This window comes from Dufourea novaeangliae, unplaced genomic scaffold (genome assembly GCF_001272555.1).
Source record: "Dufourea novaeangliae isolate 0120121106 unplaced genomic scaffold, ASM127255v1 scaffold56, whole genome shotgun sequence".
Lineage (NCBI taxonomy): Eukaryota > Metazoa > Arthropoda > Insecta > Hymenoptera > Halictidae > Dufourea > Dufourea novaeangliae.
Genome location: NW_015373942.1, coordinates 6,020,945 through 6,038,214, shown reverse-complemented (window position 1 = coordinate 6,038,214; position 17,270 = coordinate 6,020,945). Strand labels below are relative to the sequence as shown.

Sequence of the window (17,270 nt, the reverse complement as noted above, 5' to 3'; positions counted from 1 at the left end):
CTAAAATTGCTCCCATCGCAATGTTTATATTTAATGAGATATTGCAATATTCCTGGAATTTTGGCCCTCGACAGCCCCGAAGGCTGCAATAAACGAGCGTCTACTGTATGACATCATACCTAACCTGTGTGCAACAATATTATTTCAATTGCTCCTTGTTAATAAGTTGTTATTAAGATATCTGACCATTGAATATTATAAAACAGATCAGGAGCAATTTTTTGGTACCATAATATTTATGTAAAAAGACCATTTACTATCTATTTTGCAAACAACAAATTTTCGCTTTTTCATTTGCGAATATCTCATTAAATATAAACGGTCTTGTAAAAATTCTTAAGAAACACTAATATTCGGCGCCCAGTATTTTTCAGTTGTTTATAGAGAAACTGTTTATAACTGCGATGGTGGTGTAATGGTCAGCATAGTTGCCTTCCAAGCAGTTGATCCGGGTTCGATTCCCGGCCATCGCAGTGGATTTATTTTACTCACGTGCGGATTCTATACTTTTACTCCAGAATTAATCGATATATCTCTTGTCTTACGATTTAAAATTACTCGATTTTAGCTGCGATGGTGGTGTAATGGTCAGCATAGTTGCCTTCCAAGCAGTTGATCCGGGTTCGATTCCCGGCCATCGCAGTGGATTATTTTTGTACTTTTTTTTTACTTTTGCTTACAGAAATTAATTTAATATTTATTATTTTAAACCAACAATATTTCGAAAAGATATATGACATGTACGTAAACAAATGAAATTCGTGATTACGTATTGCTAATAAATAAAATATCCAAAAGAAAAATTCCGGTACCGGGAATCGAACCCGAGCCTCCTGGGTGAGAGCCAGGTATCCTAGCCACTAGACCATACCGGACTTGGTAAATGAGTTTACAAACAATAAAATAAATTAATAAAATGACTTTTGTCGAATATAAAAATAAATTTCCGATACCGGGAATCGAACCCGAGCCTCCTGGGTGAGAGCCAGGTATCCTAGCCACTAGACCATATCGGACTTGTTGCTACAGTTCCTGAGAATAATGCTGATAAGATATTATTTTACTGCAAATTGATAAATTTAAAAATATAGTATTTTCAAACTACTAATACAACAAACAATGTGTTCATTTCGATGTAAATTATCTTGAAATTAAGTAAACTTCTTTAATTGTTCAGTATATATATGGTACTCTTTTCCAATAAAGAGATTTAATTAGTTCTTTTATTGAAATTACTTTCTTTATCATATATTTATTGCCTTTTGATGTTCAAAATGGAACATATCACAACGAAACCACGTGGTTTATGCTAAGAACGTAGTGGCGTTAAAATATTCGTTGAAAAAGTGAACTTCTTTCAAATGCACATTATGAACATAATATAATAAGGTGTACGTAACAAAAAAAACCATAACATGAATTAAATAACGCTAAATGAAATACAGAATAAAAAGTATGTGCAGATTATATACAGACTTTCTGAATATCTATGTTCACTATTCTGAATAAATCTGATTATGTTACTAATTAACAAAAAATGACAATTAGCAACAGATTTAGACATTCCAAGTGTGACGTTTCATGTTGAGAAATAAATGAAGTGACGCTTCATTCTCAGGGTTTTTACACGTAGGTACGCTACTGCCCAGGCGTTGTGTCGCCATTGTCTTTTGACGGGATTTGCCTTGCATACGAATGAACAATATCTCTATTATTTATTTCTTCTAATATTCTAATACATAATAGGCAATATTTTTAAAAGTATGAAAATGGCGGGAAAGTTGGATCATGCGATACTAACAGCCAATCATAGCAGAGTTTAAATGGTCCACCTGGCAACAGTGGCAACAGTGCGACTTGACTCACGTACGCGCGATACGCGCTTTCTTGGTTTGGAACTGTATGGGGTATGGGTATTATTCGCTACTCTTGGCAGTTGTTTCCCGAGTGACGAGGAAACAACATAAATTTCATATGAGGGAACAATTGTGTAGTTTTTTAAACAAAGGCACGTAAAAGATAGAACTACTGCGTATTTTTAGTGAGTGGTATAAGTAAGGTAAGATTCACACCATACATTCGCTCAGTAAATTTATCCAATGACCATGAAACTATATTAAAACTTTGTTTCGGAGTCATTGACCGCAATATATCCCAACTTTTTAAGGTTGAAGATGTAAATATCTTGTATTGGAAATGCACTGCATACACGTGACAGGTTATCAGTGTTATTGAAGTAAAGAAATAAAAAATTGTTGCAACGGACATTCCAAGTAAATTCGAATAAAAGCGAATCTCTCCCTTCATATTGTTATGAACACACATATAATAATATTTCTTCCATTAAAATTTTGAAACTTCATGAAAATATTAGTAGTTCTTTCAGTTATACAGTTTTTGCTCTATTTCATTCATTATTTAAATATTGTATTAAATACATGGCTAAAATTGATGTTTATTCTCATCAAGGTCTGTCTAACTATTCAAATGATGGGTGGAATTATATGGTACCTGCGAACTATCTTATTTCAATAATAAGTCTTTTTCATAGACTTAAGCGATACAAAAATGGATTATTTACATCAAAATATCCTTAAATGCGTGCGAGAAAGTATAGTTGCTGATATGGATGTATTTAATGGCATAATACAGCCATTGAAATCAGAGTACATATTAACAGATCAAGATGTAACAAAAATCAAAGCTGGTGATTCTAAACAAGAAAAAGCTGAAATTCTATTGGATATACTTCCAAAGTATGTATATTAATGAGTCATAAACATATGAGAGAATAATTATCAAGTTATTTTTTCAAACTGCAATAAAATGTATATTTGATTATTTTCATATTATACTTTTAGTCGGGGACCAGATGCTTTTGACAAATTTCGTCAAGCTTTAAGACATCATTATGAATGGCTAAGTGAAGAAATGGATAAACTAGAAGAAAGTGGAAAAAAAATCAATGATATAAAACATGTTGGTACACCAATTCTTCCTCCAGTGTCACCATTAACTGTGATTAGAGAGCAAAAGGTATGAAATACAGACATACATAAAGTGTTGTGCAACTAGAGGAAATGGAATAATAAATCACGTACTTGCTTATTAAAATTAGATAAAAAGGTCCATCAATAATTAAATATTTAATATTTTATGTGCATGCTTATGGAAATGAATCATGTAAGTTTAAGAAGAGAGTTGTTAAACATTTTATAATACTAATATTCTCTATTTTTAGTATATAAGTTTTATATACAGTGAGCCTTAATATTCTTTACTTACAGATGCAACAGTTAAAAGATTGTCTGGGAAAGTTACAGCCAGATGAATATATTGTACTTCATGGAATGAAAGGATTTGGCAAATCTTGTTTAACAGCTAGTACTTTAAAGGACACAGAATTTGTAACAAAGTCATTTCATGTAAGTTGTTGAAATTGAAGTGTATTTCCACACAAAAAATTGAATTGCAGTATAGAAAATTTACTTAATTTCTTGCAGAATAAAGTATATTGGATCAAGTTTGGATACACACGTTTAGTTGATGAAGAAATATTAATTCAATTGAACAGACTGTATCATCTAGTTAAAAATTTGGAAATGTTACCTGAAACATTAAAATCGGGACCTTTAAAAGATTATTTAATACATTCTTTAAAATATCATTTTAGTAGAAAAGAAAATTCCCATGCCTTGTTAATTCTGGATGATGTTGGTGATAACAAAATAATCGAAGCATTTGATTTTGAATGTAAAACATTAGTAATAACTGCTAATCTTGCCATTGTATCGGATAAAAGGCCTTTTGTAATGCAGGTAAATTATCTTGTAATAAAAAGAACCCACAACTTTATACTGTAAGTATTGCAGATAATACATAATATGTGTATGTTATAAAAAAATTAATATGTTTTTATAGATGAATGATGGCTTTACGGAAGCAGAAACATTAGGTCTTTTTGCTAAAGTGTTAGTAACAGATGTGGATAAACTACCGTCAGAAGCAAAACAAATCCATGATGAGTGCAAAGGAATGCCTTTATTAATAGCTATGTTTGCTGCTCAATTTGAAGAATTTAAAGATGATATGAAATTACAATCAGGTAGATGGAGGTACTATTTAAAAGCATTAAGAAATAAAGATGCAAATAATCAGTAAGTAATAAATATTTAAATGTTTCAATTATATATATTTTAATGGGATTCTGATTAGTAAATATTTTATGACTTCCAGTGTAATTAGAAAATTTCTAGAAAAGCAAGAAGCAATTTTTAATATGTGCATTGAAAAATTACCTGCTGAAATGAAAAAACGTTATGAAGAATTAGTCGTTTTTAGTGAAGATGTTAATATAACACCGCAGGTAAATGTCCAGCTCCTGAAACACTATTAAGTTAAATTAAATTTTATTTAAAATACTACTATTTATATTGTATTTTTGTGTTTGGTTCATTTTATAGACGTTAGAAATTCTTTGGGGAGGGGGTCTATTTCAAGTTGAAGAAATGATGCTGGAGTTATGTCATAAATCATTAGCTGCTAAACAATGGAACAATGAGCTGCATAGCTACATATATGGTGTACATGATTTATTACTTTGCCATTTGCGAAAAAAATTTTCTGAAGACCAATTAGTACAAATGCACAGATCTTTAATTGAAAAATATCGAAAATATTGCGGTGGTGATTTTTCAAAGTTACCAGCGGATAATTATAGTTATTCATATATTGGATATCATTTAGAAAAAGCAAAATTATACGACGAATTTCCTAACATGTATTTCAACTTTGATTTTATTGAATCAACAATACGTCACAGTGGTTTAAGTAACTTGTTGATCGATTTGGAGAACTACAGAAAATATATTACTAAAGATTCCGATCCAGTGCTTCTAACGCATCTTGTTGATCTCGAAAAGTTCTTAGAAGAACAAGCAAGCGTCATAGCGAAACATAGACACAAAAAGTGCCTAGATATAGTACAAATTGCCATGAATCATCCTTATGAAGGATTTGTTAAAGATACCGCCATTAAGCTTGCAAAAAAAAGATCTAAAAATTTATACGTGCTTCATGACAAAACAATGGGACAAATGGATACACCATGGAGCGAAGAAATGTCAACGGAAATTTGTACGTCGTGTTTTGCGAGTGATCCAGAACTAATCTTACTAGGAAACGGAGCGGGTGAAATATTTTTGTGGGATAGTATTTATAAGAGACAAAAGATCTTTAGTGGACATGATAAAAGTAGTAGTATAAAGAAGATTATTATATCGACGGATGGTGACTGTTTTTTGTCATTAGATGATCAGGGTATAGTTAAACTTTTTAGACTCTCTGATGATGAAAATTATGATCACAATCATATTGTTTTATTAAGCCCTAGACAAAAACAATCTTTTTGGAGTGGAATTTTTGCTAGCAAGTTTCCTCGTGATGATAGTTCAATAGAATTCTTCGTTGATGGTGAAATTATATTGGACATGACATTTGCCCAAGATAATAATTGTATTGCAGCTTGTACAAACAGAGGGACAATAAGGGTATGAGCTATTATTAATAATCATTTATCTTTATATGTTAACTAAATATGATACAGTATATCTTTTGTAGGTGTGGGATCGTTATGGGCAAATGGTGTCAAGTCACAGCCATAATCCTCAAAGGTCAGTTATTCATTCTATGATTTATCACGAGTTCTATCTAACATCAGTATTTTTAACATCAGTTTCGTTACAATTATTACAGTAACAGTTATTTGAAAAACATAGCATTTTCAATGGAAAGCAACTTGCTGCATATAATGGATGAGACGCATGGTGTTCTAATATCGTATTGTAAAACTGGCATAGAATATAAATATTTGTCTCAGTACAATCCAAATTTGCATAAAAAGAAAATTATATTCTTCCGTAATGTGCCAGAACAAAAGGATTCATTATTTATTGTTACTGAAGATAAAGCTGTATATATAAAATGGTTCAGATCAAGTACCGATCATATGCACAGTTATGATAAACAGATAAGAGCGAGCGTTGAAAACAAAAACACAGTTTACATTTGCGGTGCTGTAACTTACGATGGCCAATACTTGGTTTTGGCTGATTCTAGTGGTTTTATAAATATATGGAGAGCTGATGTTGGAGATCAACCAATAGCCACATATAAAAGTCGTGTATCTTCTTTGGATACATATTGGTTAAAAGAAGAAGGATACCACATTATCTGTGGTAGTGAAAAGCAGTTACTTCACAAATGGAAACTTCCAGTAGAAGGAATTTGTAAATCAATGCGGAAACCTTTATTTGATGCAGCTGTACAACCATTTGGTAAACCAGATATTGTTGTCACTGAAACTTTCTCGAATACTATTGTCACATTAGTTGGTGATAATATAATGGCAGAATCTAAGCCAATTGATGGAAAAATAAATGACTTAATTCTCTTACCTGATACAAGGAAAATAACTTTTATTACGGATAAAGGCATTGTCTCTTTATTTGATATAGACAAGAAAGAAACCATAAATGTCTTACAAAGTAAAGAATTAATAAAAATTATAAATATCCAAAACAATAATATGATAGTATGCAGAGATACAAATGACAGTTTAAAGGTAAGAAATTTTCATCGTATTAGTAACCACGATACCTTAATATTCTTATTATAATACACATTTTATTACGTATAGGTATGGCAAAATGTGGAAGTGGCGTATTTAGTTGAAAATACAGGATTTATTATTTCAATTCATGAAATAAATGAAAAATGTATTGTGACAGTGACACGAAACGGTATAATAACAGTCTGGAATATCAATGGTACAAATTGGTCACGAATAGACAAAGTAACCATTGGAGGTCCTGACATTATCACCAATTTCAGTTGTACGAGTTATTGGAAAAATATCCTAGTTGTGTTGAATGAAAATGGAGATGCAGTTATATATAACCTGCAGGAAGATACAATAATACTACCAGTGTGTATGAAAATAACTGAATATTTTAGAAAAAATTATACCGAGAAATTAACATGTTGTGAAATTTCACAAAATCAACAGTATTTGGCTATTGGTTTTGAAAATGGAGATATTTCTGTAAGTTACTAATACAGTTGAGACGATATATTGTGGTTGTAAAATACATTCCTGACAAGCACGTGCTAATCGTCCTGCGGAATGCAGGGCTGTTACAACCATGCTATATCATTTTCATCAAGAATGCATGTTTATTTTTATGAGTATAAAAAGGTATTTATATACTATTTCAGATTATTGATACATCGTTGCAAAAAGAAATACATAAACTGTGTTTTCATACAACTTCAGTCTATCAATTGTGTTGGGCACCTTCTCCAATTGATGCGCCGATATTGCTCTCTGTAAATTCCGATGAATTGGCTTGGTGGAATATTTCTCTAGCTACGCAAGCAACTAAGCAGAAGAAAAGGCTACGATTCAAAATGAATCGAAGTGCCAGTTCTCCACTAGTTAGCGAAAATGCAACTAATAATTTGCATATGTCTACTAGTCAAAGTGCAGACTCAAATATATATAGCGCGCAACGCCAAATCGAAGGTAATAGTACCACGAACGGTGTATATAATGTAAGTAACTTTTGGAAGTTTAAGGAAGGTAAAGATCCAAACCAGCCAGCACTATTAGGTGTGGCCGAACTGCCTTCGAATTTCCTTGCAAAGGTGTGTATATCTACTGATTTCACAAAGTTTGTTACAGTTGACATATATGGATCAATTAGTACCTTTACAGTGTGTGGATACGATTAACGATAATTATTCTAAATAATCATTCCTATAATTGAATTTAGATTCTTGATAATATGTAGGTGCAACAGCCTGGAAACATTATCAAAAATAAGTAATGTCTGTTAATTGACATATACTTGCAATTAAATAGACACGTCAATTTGAAATTTGTGAATGGTAGATATGACTATTTTCGAATTAAGATCAAACCATTTATAGATAGATAAGGAAAATATCCTTAAGGTATACATACATGACAGTGAATAGATGATAATTACTATACCATTTAAGTTAAAGGATGTGTAAACTACTATACAATTTTTATTGACTGATGCTCAAGACTACATACGAGAAATACGTACACTTCGTAACAATTCTCCTATCTCCACTGCCGATTGCATTTATCAGCAAATAAAAGGATCTCTTATTCTTACATATTTTTTACAACTATACAGGACAATTATGGCTCCAATTTTTACTGCTCTTTTTATATAGTATTCTACAAAGTATACAAGGTTTTTGCAACGTTTCATAACCTAGTGATCCACATTTGTCAAATTGTTTGTGCTAATGACAAACATTTTTAATCAAGTCGCTAAATTCATTTCACACGTTCAATTGTATTTAATTATTGTACAAATGTTTCTTTTAAATTAAATAATTATACATTTATTGCAATTTAATATTCTACGCAATATAAAATATAATTTAAGTATTATATACAGAGTCCCGTAAGTAAGAATACAAGCAGAAAGGTGATAATTCTACAAGAAGAATAACTCGAAAATATACAATAAGATTTTTTCATAACTCGCTATATTTTCAAGATAGTTAAAGCAAGTTACAATAAAAATTCTATACTTTCGACTTATTTTATTGTGTAGAATTACTACCTTTCTACTTGTACTATCGGTTACGAGATACCCTATATTAATGTATATATATATATATATATATACATTTATATATAATTGTTGTACATACCAATAATTGCGATATATCTCAGAGAATTAATCATAACAAATTTTAAATCTGATAAGTGAATAAGGTATTTAAATTGCAAAATGAATATTTTTTGAATTTTGAAATTAAAAGGTTCTGTTGATATGGAATACGTATCTTTCTATTTAAGTTAAAGAGTAAAACATCGTTAAAAAAAAAAATTATTTAACCACGTATTAATTATATACTTATGAGTTTAAGGTTTGTTTAATTTGATATGTAACTAATGTATCAAATTGTACATTCAAAACTTGCAATCAACGTTGATACCATTATTAATTGTTAATATATTATAAATTATCACAAGTTTCCATATCTTTAAATTTTGTCCGTTTTTAAACTATAAAATTAATGGTATTTTTTATCGTTATTTTTAACTATGTGCCTTAAGTATACTGTATGTACACATATTTAAGAGGGAGCGAAAATTTGTTCATAAATTGTGTTAAATTTGTAGTATATTTTTATATTCTAATTACACAATTAACTATCAATTTATGAAATCGCTTTCCTTGGGTAACATTTATGTTACTTATTTAGTTTATATATATAAACCCAAAAATATTGGAAAATTATTATACATTAACAAACACGTTTAATATTTTTTATATCTACCATATTTGAAAAATGTTCTAATACAACTTTTTTTTACACAACTTATTAGTATTTGTCGAGTTTTTTCAGCTTTATTGAATTTATTCGATCTCATATTACTTTACTTACTGTATAATCCAGTGATATAAACACTTCAAAATAAAATAAAACCATATGATATAGAATATAGAAGATAAGTATGTATGCAGTTATTTCATACGAAGTGCATATATTATAAAATATTGCATGTAAATTAATATATGTTCATGTAATAAAACGTGGTTATGCATACGTTGAAGTGTTTATAAAATATTGTGATATGTGGAATACTATGGCCAATATGTATTCGGTAACTGCGGTGCAATTTATGAGAGATGTGAACAAAACCGATATGCTCACGAGTACGCCAACCATACTATAGGGTCGGCAGACGAGATATTTTCAATCTCTCGTCGAGCTCAATTTTTGATAGCATTTATTATATTATTTTCGAATTTATGTATTTTACTCGATGTTATAGAAAAAGTGTATACATTTTAAGGAAAATAAAGCCATGTAAATACACTTTGCATGTTTCGTTCCCACGAGATCAATGGTCGAAAGCCGGAATTATAGTTGCAAGGTATATCTCTGCATTGCAATGTTCAGCAGCTACACGTGGTTAATATATTAATAGAAGAGTCTGTTCATGCAATGTACGACTTGGCATTGTACCGTGCATCCGATTTTATACTCTAGGCCAATGTCGGTTACCGCGTTGCTGAATGTATAGTGATAGAATAATTACCGATAAATATGAATAAAGACCATTTATTAGAGATATATAGGTATAACAGTTCACCTTTGACAGCAGTGCAATAACACTCGGCATTTTAATATTTCGTAGACCCATTTTTAATTTGTACTATATTAAATAACTGTCGTATTATCAGATTCAGAAAGCATTTCATTCGCCGTAATACTTTTACCAAAAATACATTAGGAAAACGTAATTTTCAATGTTTAGTACAGAAAATTAATCATACTTCAACCGTTTTAATTAAATGTTAATTAATCACAGATAACTTAAAAAATAAGAGTAATTAAAAGTACTCTTACATTGCAATTTCGCTTATAATCTTATCTGTACATTGATGCACTTGATGATACATCGCAGATTCAGTGATAAAGAGGACAAACCTAAGTGATTTATAGTCTTCGAAATCAACAGTGAATAGAAAATCAATTATACATACTTATGTATGTATATACATTTAAAAAGCTAACAATTTCCTGACACGCTGCCCAATTTTATTAATATCAATTGAAACCAATATCTAAAAGGTATTTCTAAGCTAGATTAGTGACGCGTTATTTACTGTATTGTTATAACAGATGAATATCAATCAATGGGTGAATATGTGTACTCAACGCATCCTATAAACAATCTGTCGTGTATAAACACGAGTAACGCACACGAAAGCAATAGGTTGATATCGCGGACGCTTAGGTCCCGGAAATCCGTGCGGGGCAAAGGAAGGGAACCGACCGACCGACTACCCACACGGGCAGCAAAGCAAGGCTACCAATCGTTGCACTTCACGATATTCAGTCTCAGTGTGCGGATCGTTGTGCTACTTGTCACTTCCACGTTCATCCGTTCGTCGAACAACTCGTCCGGAATATTATTTTTTTTTGTAGTCTTTTTTTCTTCGGACCTTGACGTGTGAACGCGCGAAAATACAATGTCGGCAATCTATAAGAAGTCTATGCTATCGATTGGCAAGTTCGTGCCCGAGAAGTTCCAGCCACTGTGGAATCACCCAGCTGGTTAGTAAGTCGCCGAAAACTTACAATTTCTTAAATATCTACGCGTGCCAGCGTCACGTGCTCTCGCAACATTGCAAAGCGTGCATTTGACCGAATTTATAAGAAAAGACGCGGTGACTTTAACGGATCACGAGCTCTAGCTTTTTTTTTTGCACTCTTCCTTGTAACGTACTTACTGTTGACTTGGATGGACTTGACCGTCGCATTGCACACGTAAATCAATGTCATGCCGCGACACGCTGCTCTACATTCTAGGCTTTGAGTTTTATGTACCTTTAAATCTTATCGTTTTATAAATCTCTCGAATGTCAACGTTCAAGGATTTGCAAGATAAGAACGCTATAATGTGCTCGTAAGGAAATAACGTGAGGTTCGCGGCGGTTCTATTATTAGTTCACTTGAGAAATACGAATTGTTTGAATGATAATTATCGATTTCGGATGTTTATACGTAGAAGCGCAAACTACGATGAAATAAAATATTGAATTGGGAAAATTAAAGTTTTTAGTATCTCCGTCTTTCTAAAATAGCCTATAAAGATCCACAGTTTAGTAACACCTGTGTAGCATGCTGCATTCTAAAATTAAGATCGAATAAGTCGGAAGCTAACCGTGACTAATTTTTTCATTTTTTTCTGGGCATTGCACAAGTGCAATGCCCAATACGATATAAAAAAAATGAAAGAAAAGACGCAAAGAAAGCAAAATCGTAACAGCAGTATCGACCTATTTTCCCCTTTCAGGTCCGCAGACTATATTCTTCTGGGCACCAGCTTTTAAATGGGTCAGTAATAATATTGAAGTTCTAACGTCTCGCTAAATGTTCTGTACTTTATACATATTCCTATAATAATAACAATACTCGGACTAGTCGCGGAAGAAACGAATCCACGAGTGCACGTAAGATTTTCCATTGCTGTACGTGTATATACATATAATTTGTAGCTAATATAAGCAGATCAATTTTGTTTCAAGGCGGATAACGCGCGAGCTTTACGTCGCTCGCCAATAAACACGTTACAGAAATATTTCTCGAGCGTGAGGTGGTTGCATCCGCATGCAAGTGGACCCGATCCAAATGCGACGTGGACACGTGCGGTCGAGGGTCTTGAAACAACCATTATTGTTATTACGATCATCTCTAATAATTCCGTCCTAGTTCTATCTCTCGCTAATGGTATATAAAATCAATAACGTCCTGTGACCTAGTATTAAGGTAGGACACGCATCTGAAATTCCACTGTGTATTACTTATTATCTGTATAAAATTCTACGAATGTGTAGTTTTATGTAATTTTATACGCTAAATTGCATTATATAAGAATTATTTTCGTAGCAAAATGATTGCCGCAATTAAAAGAAAATTAGAAAAAAATTATCAAAATGTCAAATACATACAGTTACTTCTTCAATATCGTCTGCACAATCTTTAAAAAAAAATATGCGGTCTTATTGGAGTTGTTTCAATCAAACATAGTTTAACGTAGTCAATATATACGAACATTTTATCCACAACAATATCCAACTGCAAAATGAAAAAGACCCTGCATAATGCAGAATTTTTTTCGTCACTATTCGTGGACAAAAATCTTAATAACCCATAAAGTAATTTCTTGGCCACAGTTTAACACAATTAATTCTCACATAATACACTTCAGTGTAGACAATTATATGGAGCGGTAGATATTCAGAAAATTTTCTACGGAAAATTACTAGCAGATAACTTTTATTCTAGTCCATTCTTTTAACAAGAACGTAATTAAATTATCGTATAGTTGAAAAGCAGCTTGGAAAATCTTAAAATCTGACATTTTTCGGGTTAATATCACGCGCATATCTTTAACGAGTACTGCTCGATCTAACTGAAAATAGGTCAGCCTTAAATTAAATAATAACAATGCGACCTAAATCAAGATTTTCATCCCTTATCCTTCTCGCAAGAGAATCGTTTGTTTTTTCATTGTTGATTCTCATTTCTCGCGTGCCCCCTCTTGTGCAAATGATGTTGTTACTATAAATGAAATTTAATAATTACAGGGACTTGTGATAGCTGGCCTCGGTGATTTGCAGAGGCCAGCGAATCAGCTTTCTGTACGCCAGTCGGGCGCCTTGGCCGCTACTGGAGTGATCTGGACCAGGTATTCCTTAGCGATCACCCCGAAAAATTGGAGTCTTTTCAGCGTAAACCTCTTCGTCGCGATAACATCCATATATCAAGTTACTAGAGCATTAAAGTAAGTGTCTTCCTTTCGGAACGAAAACCTTGAATTGTAAATAAGAAATTATTCAAACTAGCGAATCGAATTACTTTTGTAAAATGGTACAAAGCCGATAAGTTTGCCGTATCGGAAATATTACAGGTCTTCTTCCAAACACTTCATTTTTATAATAGATTTAATGGAAACTGAATTTATGTTGACACATTTTCTACGGCCCTGACCGAGCTACAAGGTATTCCCGTCTCAAATTTCTATAATGAAGGTCATCCCGAGATGTGGAAAACGCTTCTGTAGTCACCTATAACATTTTACGACTTCACTATGCCTTGTCCACCAACCAAAATATGAACGATATAAATTGATTTTCATCCCTTATGATACAAATCGTTAGATTGAAAATAATTATTTATGAAACAGACTGGCAAGGAAGGTGAATACTCCATTTTACATTCGTTCGTTCGTCCACGATGCATTATTTATAACAAACGCGTCGACGTTTCGTGTGAACGCACTTTAGATCATATTGTTCTTGTTAAATAATTTCGCCTGAAATGTTTTGGAATATGCAAGGTTCGGTACTTGAAATCACGAATCATTAACTTGTTTCAGCATTAGAATTTCGGAAATCGGAGAAATTTCAAACAAATACGCATTAGTGTGTACCAGGTGTCGGCAAACTGCGGCTCGGGAGCCACATGTGGCTTTTCAAGTACTTACATGTTGCTCAGAAGTAAAATTGAAAAGGAAAAAGAGCAATTTTTGTATGATTTTTACTTTATTTAATAAAAGTGTAATCAATACCATAACTTTTTATTACATTACTTTAAATTTTTCTTATTTGTATAAATATATTTATGGCTCTCAAATAATTTCTAAGTTGTTGCAAGGCACAGATTTGGCTCTTCCGTCTCAAAAGTTTGCCGACCCCTTGTGTACACGATCCGATTTCAGCAGACACCGTGTTGACTACATTTAGGTATTACGGTTTCTTAGATATCTGAAACACAAACTATGATCCTCGTATAAACAATTTATATAGCGGTGATTTCGTAGTCGATGAATTCGTAAATATCTTATATAATACAATTTATGTCCATGTGTCAGATGACGCGGTAAGAGTTTTTTTTTTTATATAATTTAAATTTTCATTTACATTCGAAGATCACCATAATGTCGACTTTACTCAGTATTTCACTGAACATGTAAATTAATATTCGTGTTACCGCGAGAGACAGGCCGTAAAAGATGTTTGTCACGATGAATTCAGCATAGTGTGTACTACTTTTGCTAAGTTGACTGTTTTCTTTTTATTTGAACGGACGATAGACACCTTCGAAATTTTGTCAGCTAATAATATAATAATGTATTTAATGTATTTAATTATCTCAGATTATGTTATAAATTTTCTAAAAATGTTTCATCGGGTTAATAGATACAATTTTAGAGCGGTATACCAAAATTGAAAAATGTTTTTTAGGTACCAACGTGAACAGGCAGCTTTAGCAGCGGCAGCACCGACGGAGGGAAAATAGTAACTGAATTCTTATAATCCACATTCCTAGGAATAACAAATTCGTAATGTAGTTAACTACAATATTAGGAATATCGACTTGCGGTGTATATACAAGCATTACGTAATATCGAACAAAGGAGAATTCACGCATCAAGAAATTACGCAAGTCTGTAATAATTATTCGACAGGATCTTTCAGTTATTTTGGAGGTTCCACATAGTAAGATTGTAGATATCTCAATTCAATTAAATACACAGTACATAGTCATATATTAAGCACGAAATATAAGCAATCATGGAAACACTAAAACAAAGAATCATGACAGAGGAAAAGTAAGCAATTGTAAATCAGGAATAAAACGTATGAATGTCAACACTAAGGAAACTTCGTGCGCCAACATTTAGGAAATTTAATACACCAAAGATAGAACACCAATATTCAGGAAACACCAAAAGCATGTCATCGTCGCTCAGGAAAATTCATACACCAATAACAAAATATTACTGCCTAGAAGGCATTAAAACCTTAACGATCACGTAAAAATCAAATGTTACTATTAACAAAATTTGAGAAATTACAGAGTAGATATCAATAGCGTAAAATTCGAGTCTTTAAAAATTAGAAAATGTTCGTGCCAAACTGTGATATCGAACGTAAGGTGCTGCTCGTATATCTTTATTCCAATAGTAATTCATAAATTCTAAATCCTAGAATAAGTACAAATATCAACAGAAATATATAACATGATACCAAAATTTAGTACCCCTAATGGCATACATAGTAAACTGAAACACCAATGATAGTACACCAGTCTGTAGGATAAATGTACTAAACCTAAACATACCTAACAATATAGGTATGTTTGTTTATGTATAAAACTACCTCTGAATAATAATGTACAATGCCCATTGTAACGATTCGCAACACTGACGCTGAATGATTCGAGGCAGTAGGAAATGTACAAATTGTATACCGAGTTCGATAAAGTTATAACTGCCTTGTATAGATGTAATAAAATAATATATTTTTCTATAAATTTGTCATTCCCCACCCTTTATTTACGGTCTTTAAACATAATCTAAAGTCCGTAATACTATAATATAGAAGGTACATTTTTGAACTTATGATTGACTTAAGATTTAATAATTCGGCAATATGTGTACCATGACAAACGTATATCGAAAATTAAAATAGTGTTTGACTCTACACAACATCCATAATAACAGTATGGATAATGAATATATATGGATGTATATACATAATATATATGTATATGATATACATATATTATCGCGAAGGGAGAGGAAAAAGCGATTGGAGGGCGATGAGAAGGATTGCTGCACGCATGTAATGCATCCACCTCCACTACGCCGCAGGAGAATCCCCCACCAACAACGCCATTAGAAAGAGAGCAAAGTTACCCCAGTTTATATATGCTATGATGCTACCAAGGACCTCCATTTCAGCCACCAAGTGGCTACCGTAATTTTGACAAACTCAGGAATTTTCTCAAAAATGGTAACCATCTGGTGGCGGAAATTCAAATTAAATCCTAACCTTCTTCATCTAGTTCCTGAAGTTGCTACCAAATGCCGCCACATGTCAGTTTCGTCCAGTTTCCCGCGCTTTTTGTAAAATTTCTAGAATTAGTTCTAATTTCCGCCACCATATATTTGATGGAGACCATAATTTTAGCAAATTTGCAGGTTTCCCGCCTTTTTTGAAATTCAAAATATATACCACCGACTAGGTATAGGATAGACCTATCATCGTATGGGACAACAAATTCCGCCAAATCCGACCCCGAACCTGCACAAGCTCGGTAAAATCGGTATGGAACACTTCGGAGGTTTATTTTTATTTTATTACTAATAATTCTATAATATATGTATATTGCATATATTTGTAGCATCCTGAAAACGGGTATTAACGAGCCATTTCACGTCGAAACGCACACAACTGCGATCTTAATGACCGATTTTTTTCGAATTTACAGCATTTGTTGATAACCACAAGAAACGAAATTGTGTAAAATTTTAGTTTCTAATCTTGAACCGTTTCCGAGAATTTCCCTTCCGGGAATGCCTTACCGTATTTCGAGAATCGGTTGACGGACGTCACGGCGTGCGAGCGAGAGCGGTAGAGCGAGCCGCGGTATCGGTGCTCTCCGTCGGTGTTGACGCGTGCCGAAGAATTTCGGTGGCTATGGGGGGTGGTGTGCGAGCGAGAGAGTACGGTAGAACGTGCCGAGTATCGGTGCTCTCCGTCGATCCAACGCGCTAGTGAGTTGCGTCACCCAGTTTATTGACTTAGCCGTGTACGCCGTGTACCAAGGTCGTACCATCCCGTGCAGGTCTGTGCTTG

General features: G+C 32.8%; 2 protein-coding genes and 4 non-coding genes across 6 annotated transcripts; 4 read left to right on the top strand and 2 right to left on the bottom strand.

The window, feature by feature from the left end:
• The first annotated feature begins 401 nt into the window (after positions 1-401).
• On the top strand, positions 402-473 carry Trnag-ucc. The gene has a single exon. It is a non-coding gene; the product is annotated as a tRNA-Gly (tRNA).
• A 97-nt stretch (positions 474-570) lies between these two features.
• On the top strand, positions 571-642 carry Trnag-ucc. The gene has a single exon. It is a non-coding gene; the product is annotated as a tRNA-Gly (tRNA).
• Positions 643-803: 161 nt separating this feature from the next.
• Trnae-cuc lies at positions 804-875 on the bottom strand. Its single transcript has one exon. It is a non-coding gene; the product is annotated as a tRNA-Glu (tRNA).
• A 69-nt stretch (positions 876-944) lies between these two features.
• Trnae-cuc lies at positions 945-1,016 on the bottom strand. The gene has a single exon. It is a non-coding gene; the product is annotated as a tRNA-Glu (tRNA).
• Positions 1,017-2,491: 1,475 nt separating this feature from the next.
• On the top strand, positions 2,492-7,791 carry LOC107185829 (apoptotic protease-activating factor 1). Its single transcript, XM_015573596.1, has 11 exons — positions 2,492-2,756; positions 2,862-3,036; positions 3,288-3,425; positions 3,504-3,818; positions 3,922-4,157; positions 4,237-4,366; positions 4,464-5,549; positions 5,620-5,672; positions 5,761-6,622; positions 6,698-7,102; positions 7,276-7,791. The coding sequence occupies exons 1-11, from the start codon at positions 2,569-2,571 to the stop codon at positions 7,789-7,791; spliced, it is 4,104 nt and encodes a 1,367-aa protein (XP_015429082.1). The 5' UTR covers positions 2,492-2,568.
• Positions 7,792-10,959: 3,168 nt separating this feature from the next.
• On the top strand, positions 10,960-15,942 carry LOC107185807 (mitochondrial pyruvate carrier 3-like). The gene is made up of 4 exons (XM_015573569.1): positions 10,960-11,175; positions 11,918-11,958; positions 13,212-13,408; positions 14,871-15,942. Exons 1-4 carry the CDS (start codon positions 11,091-11,093, stop codon positions 14,923-14,925), a joined length of 378 nt encoding a protein of 125 aa, XP_015429055.1. The 5' UTR covers positions 10,960-11,090; the 3' UTR covers positions 14,926-15,942.
• Positions 15,943-17,270: the final 1,328 nt, after the last annotated feature.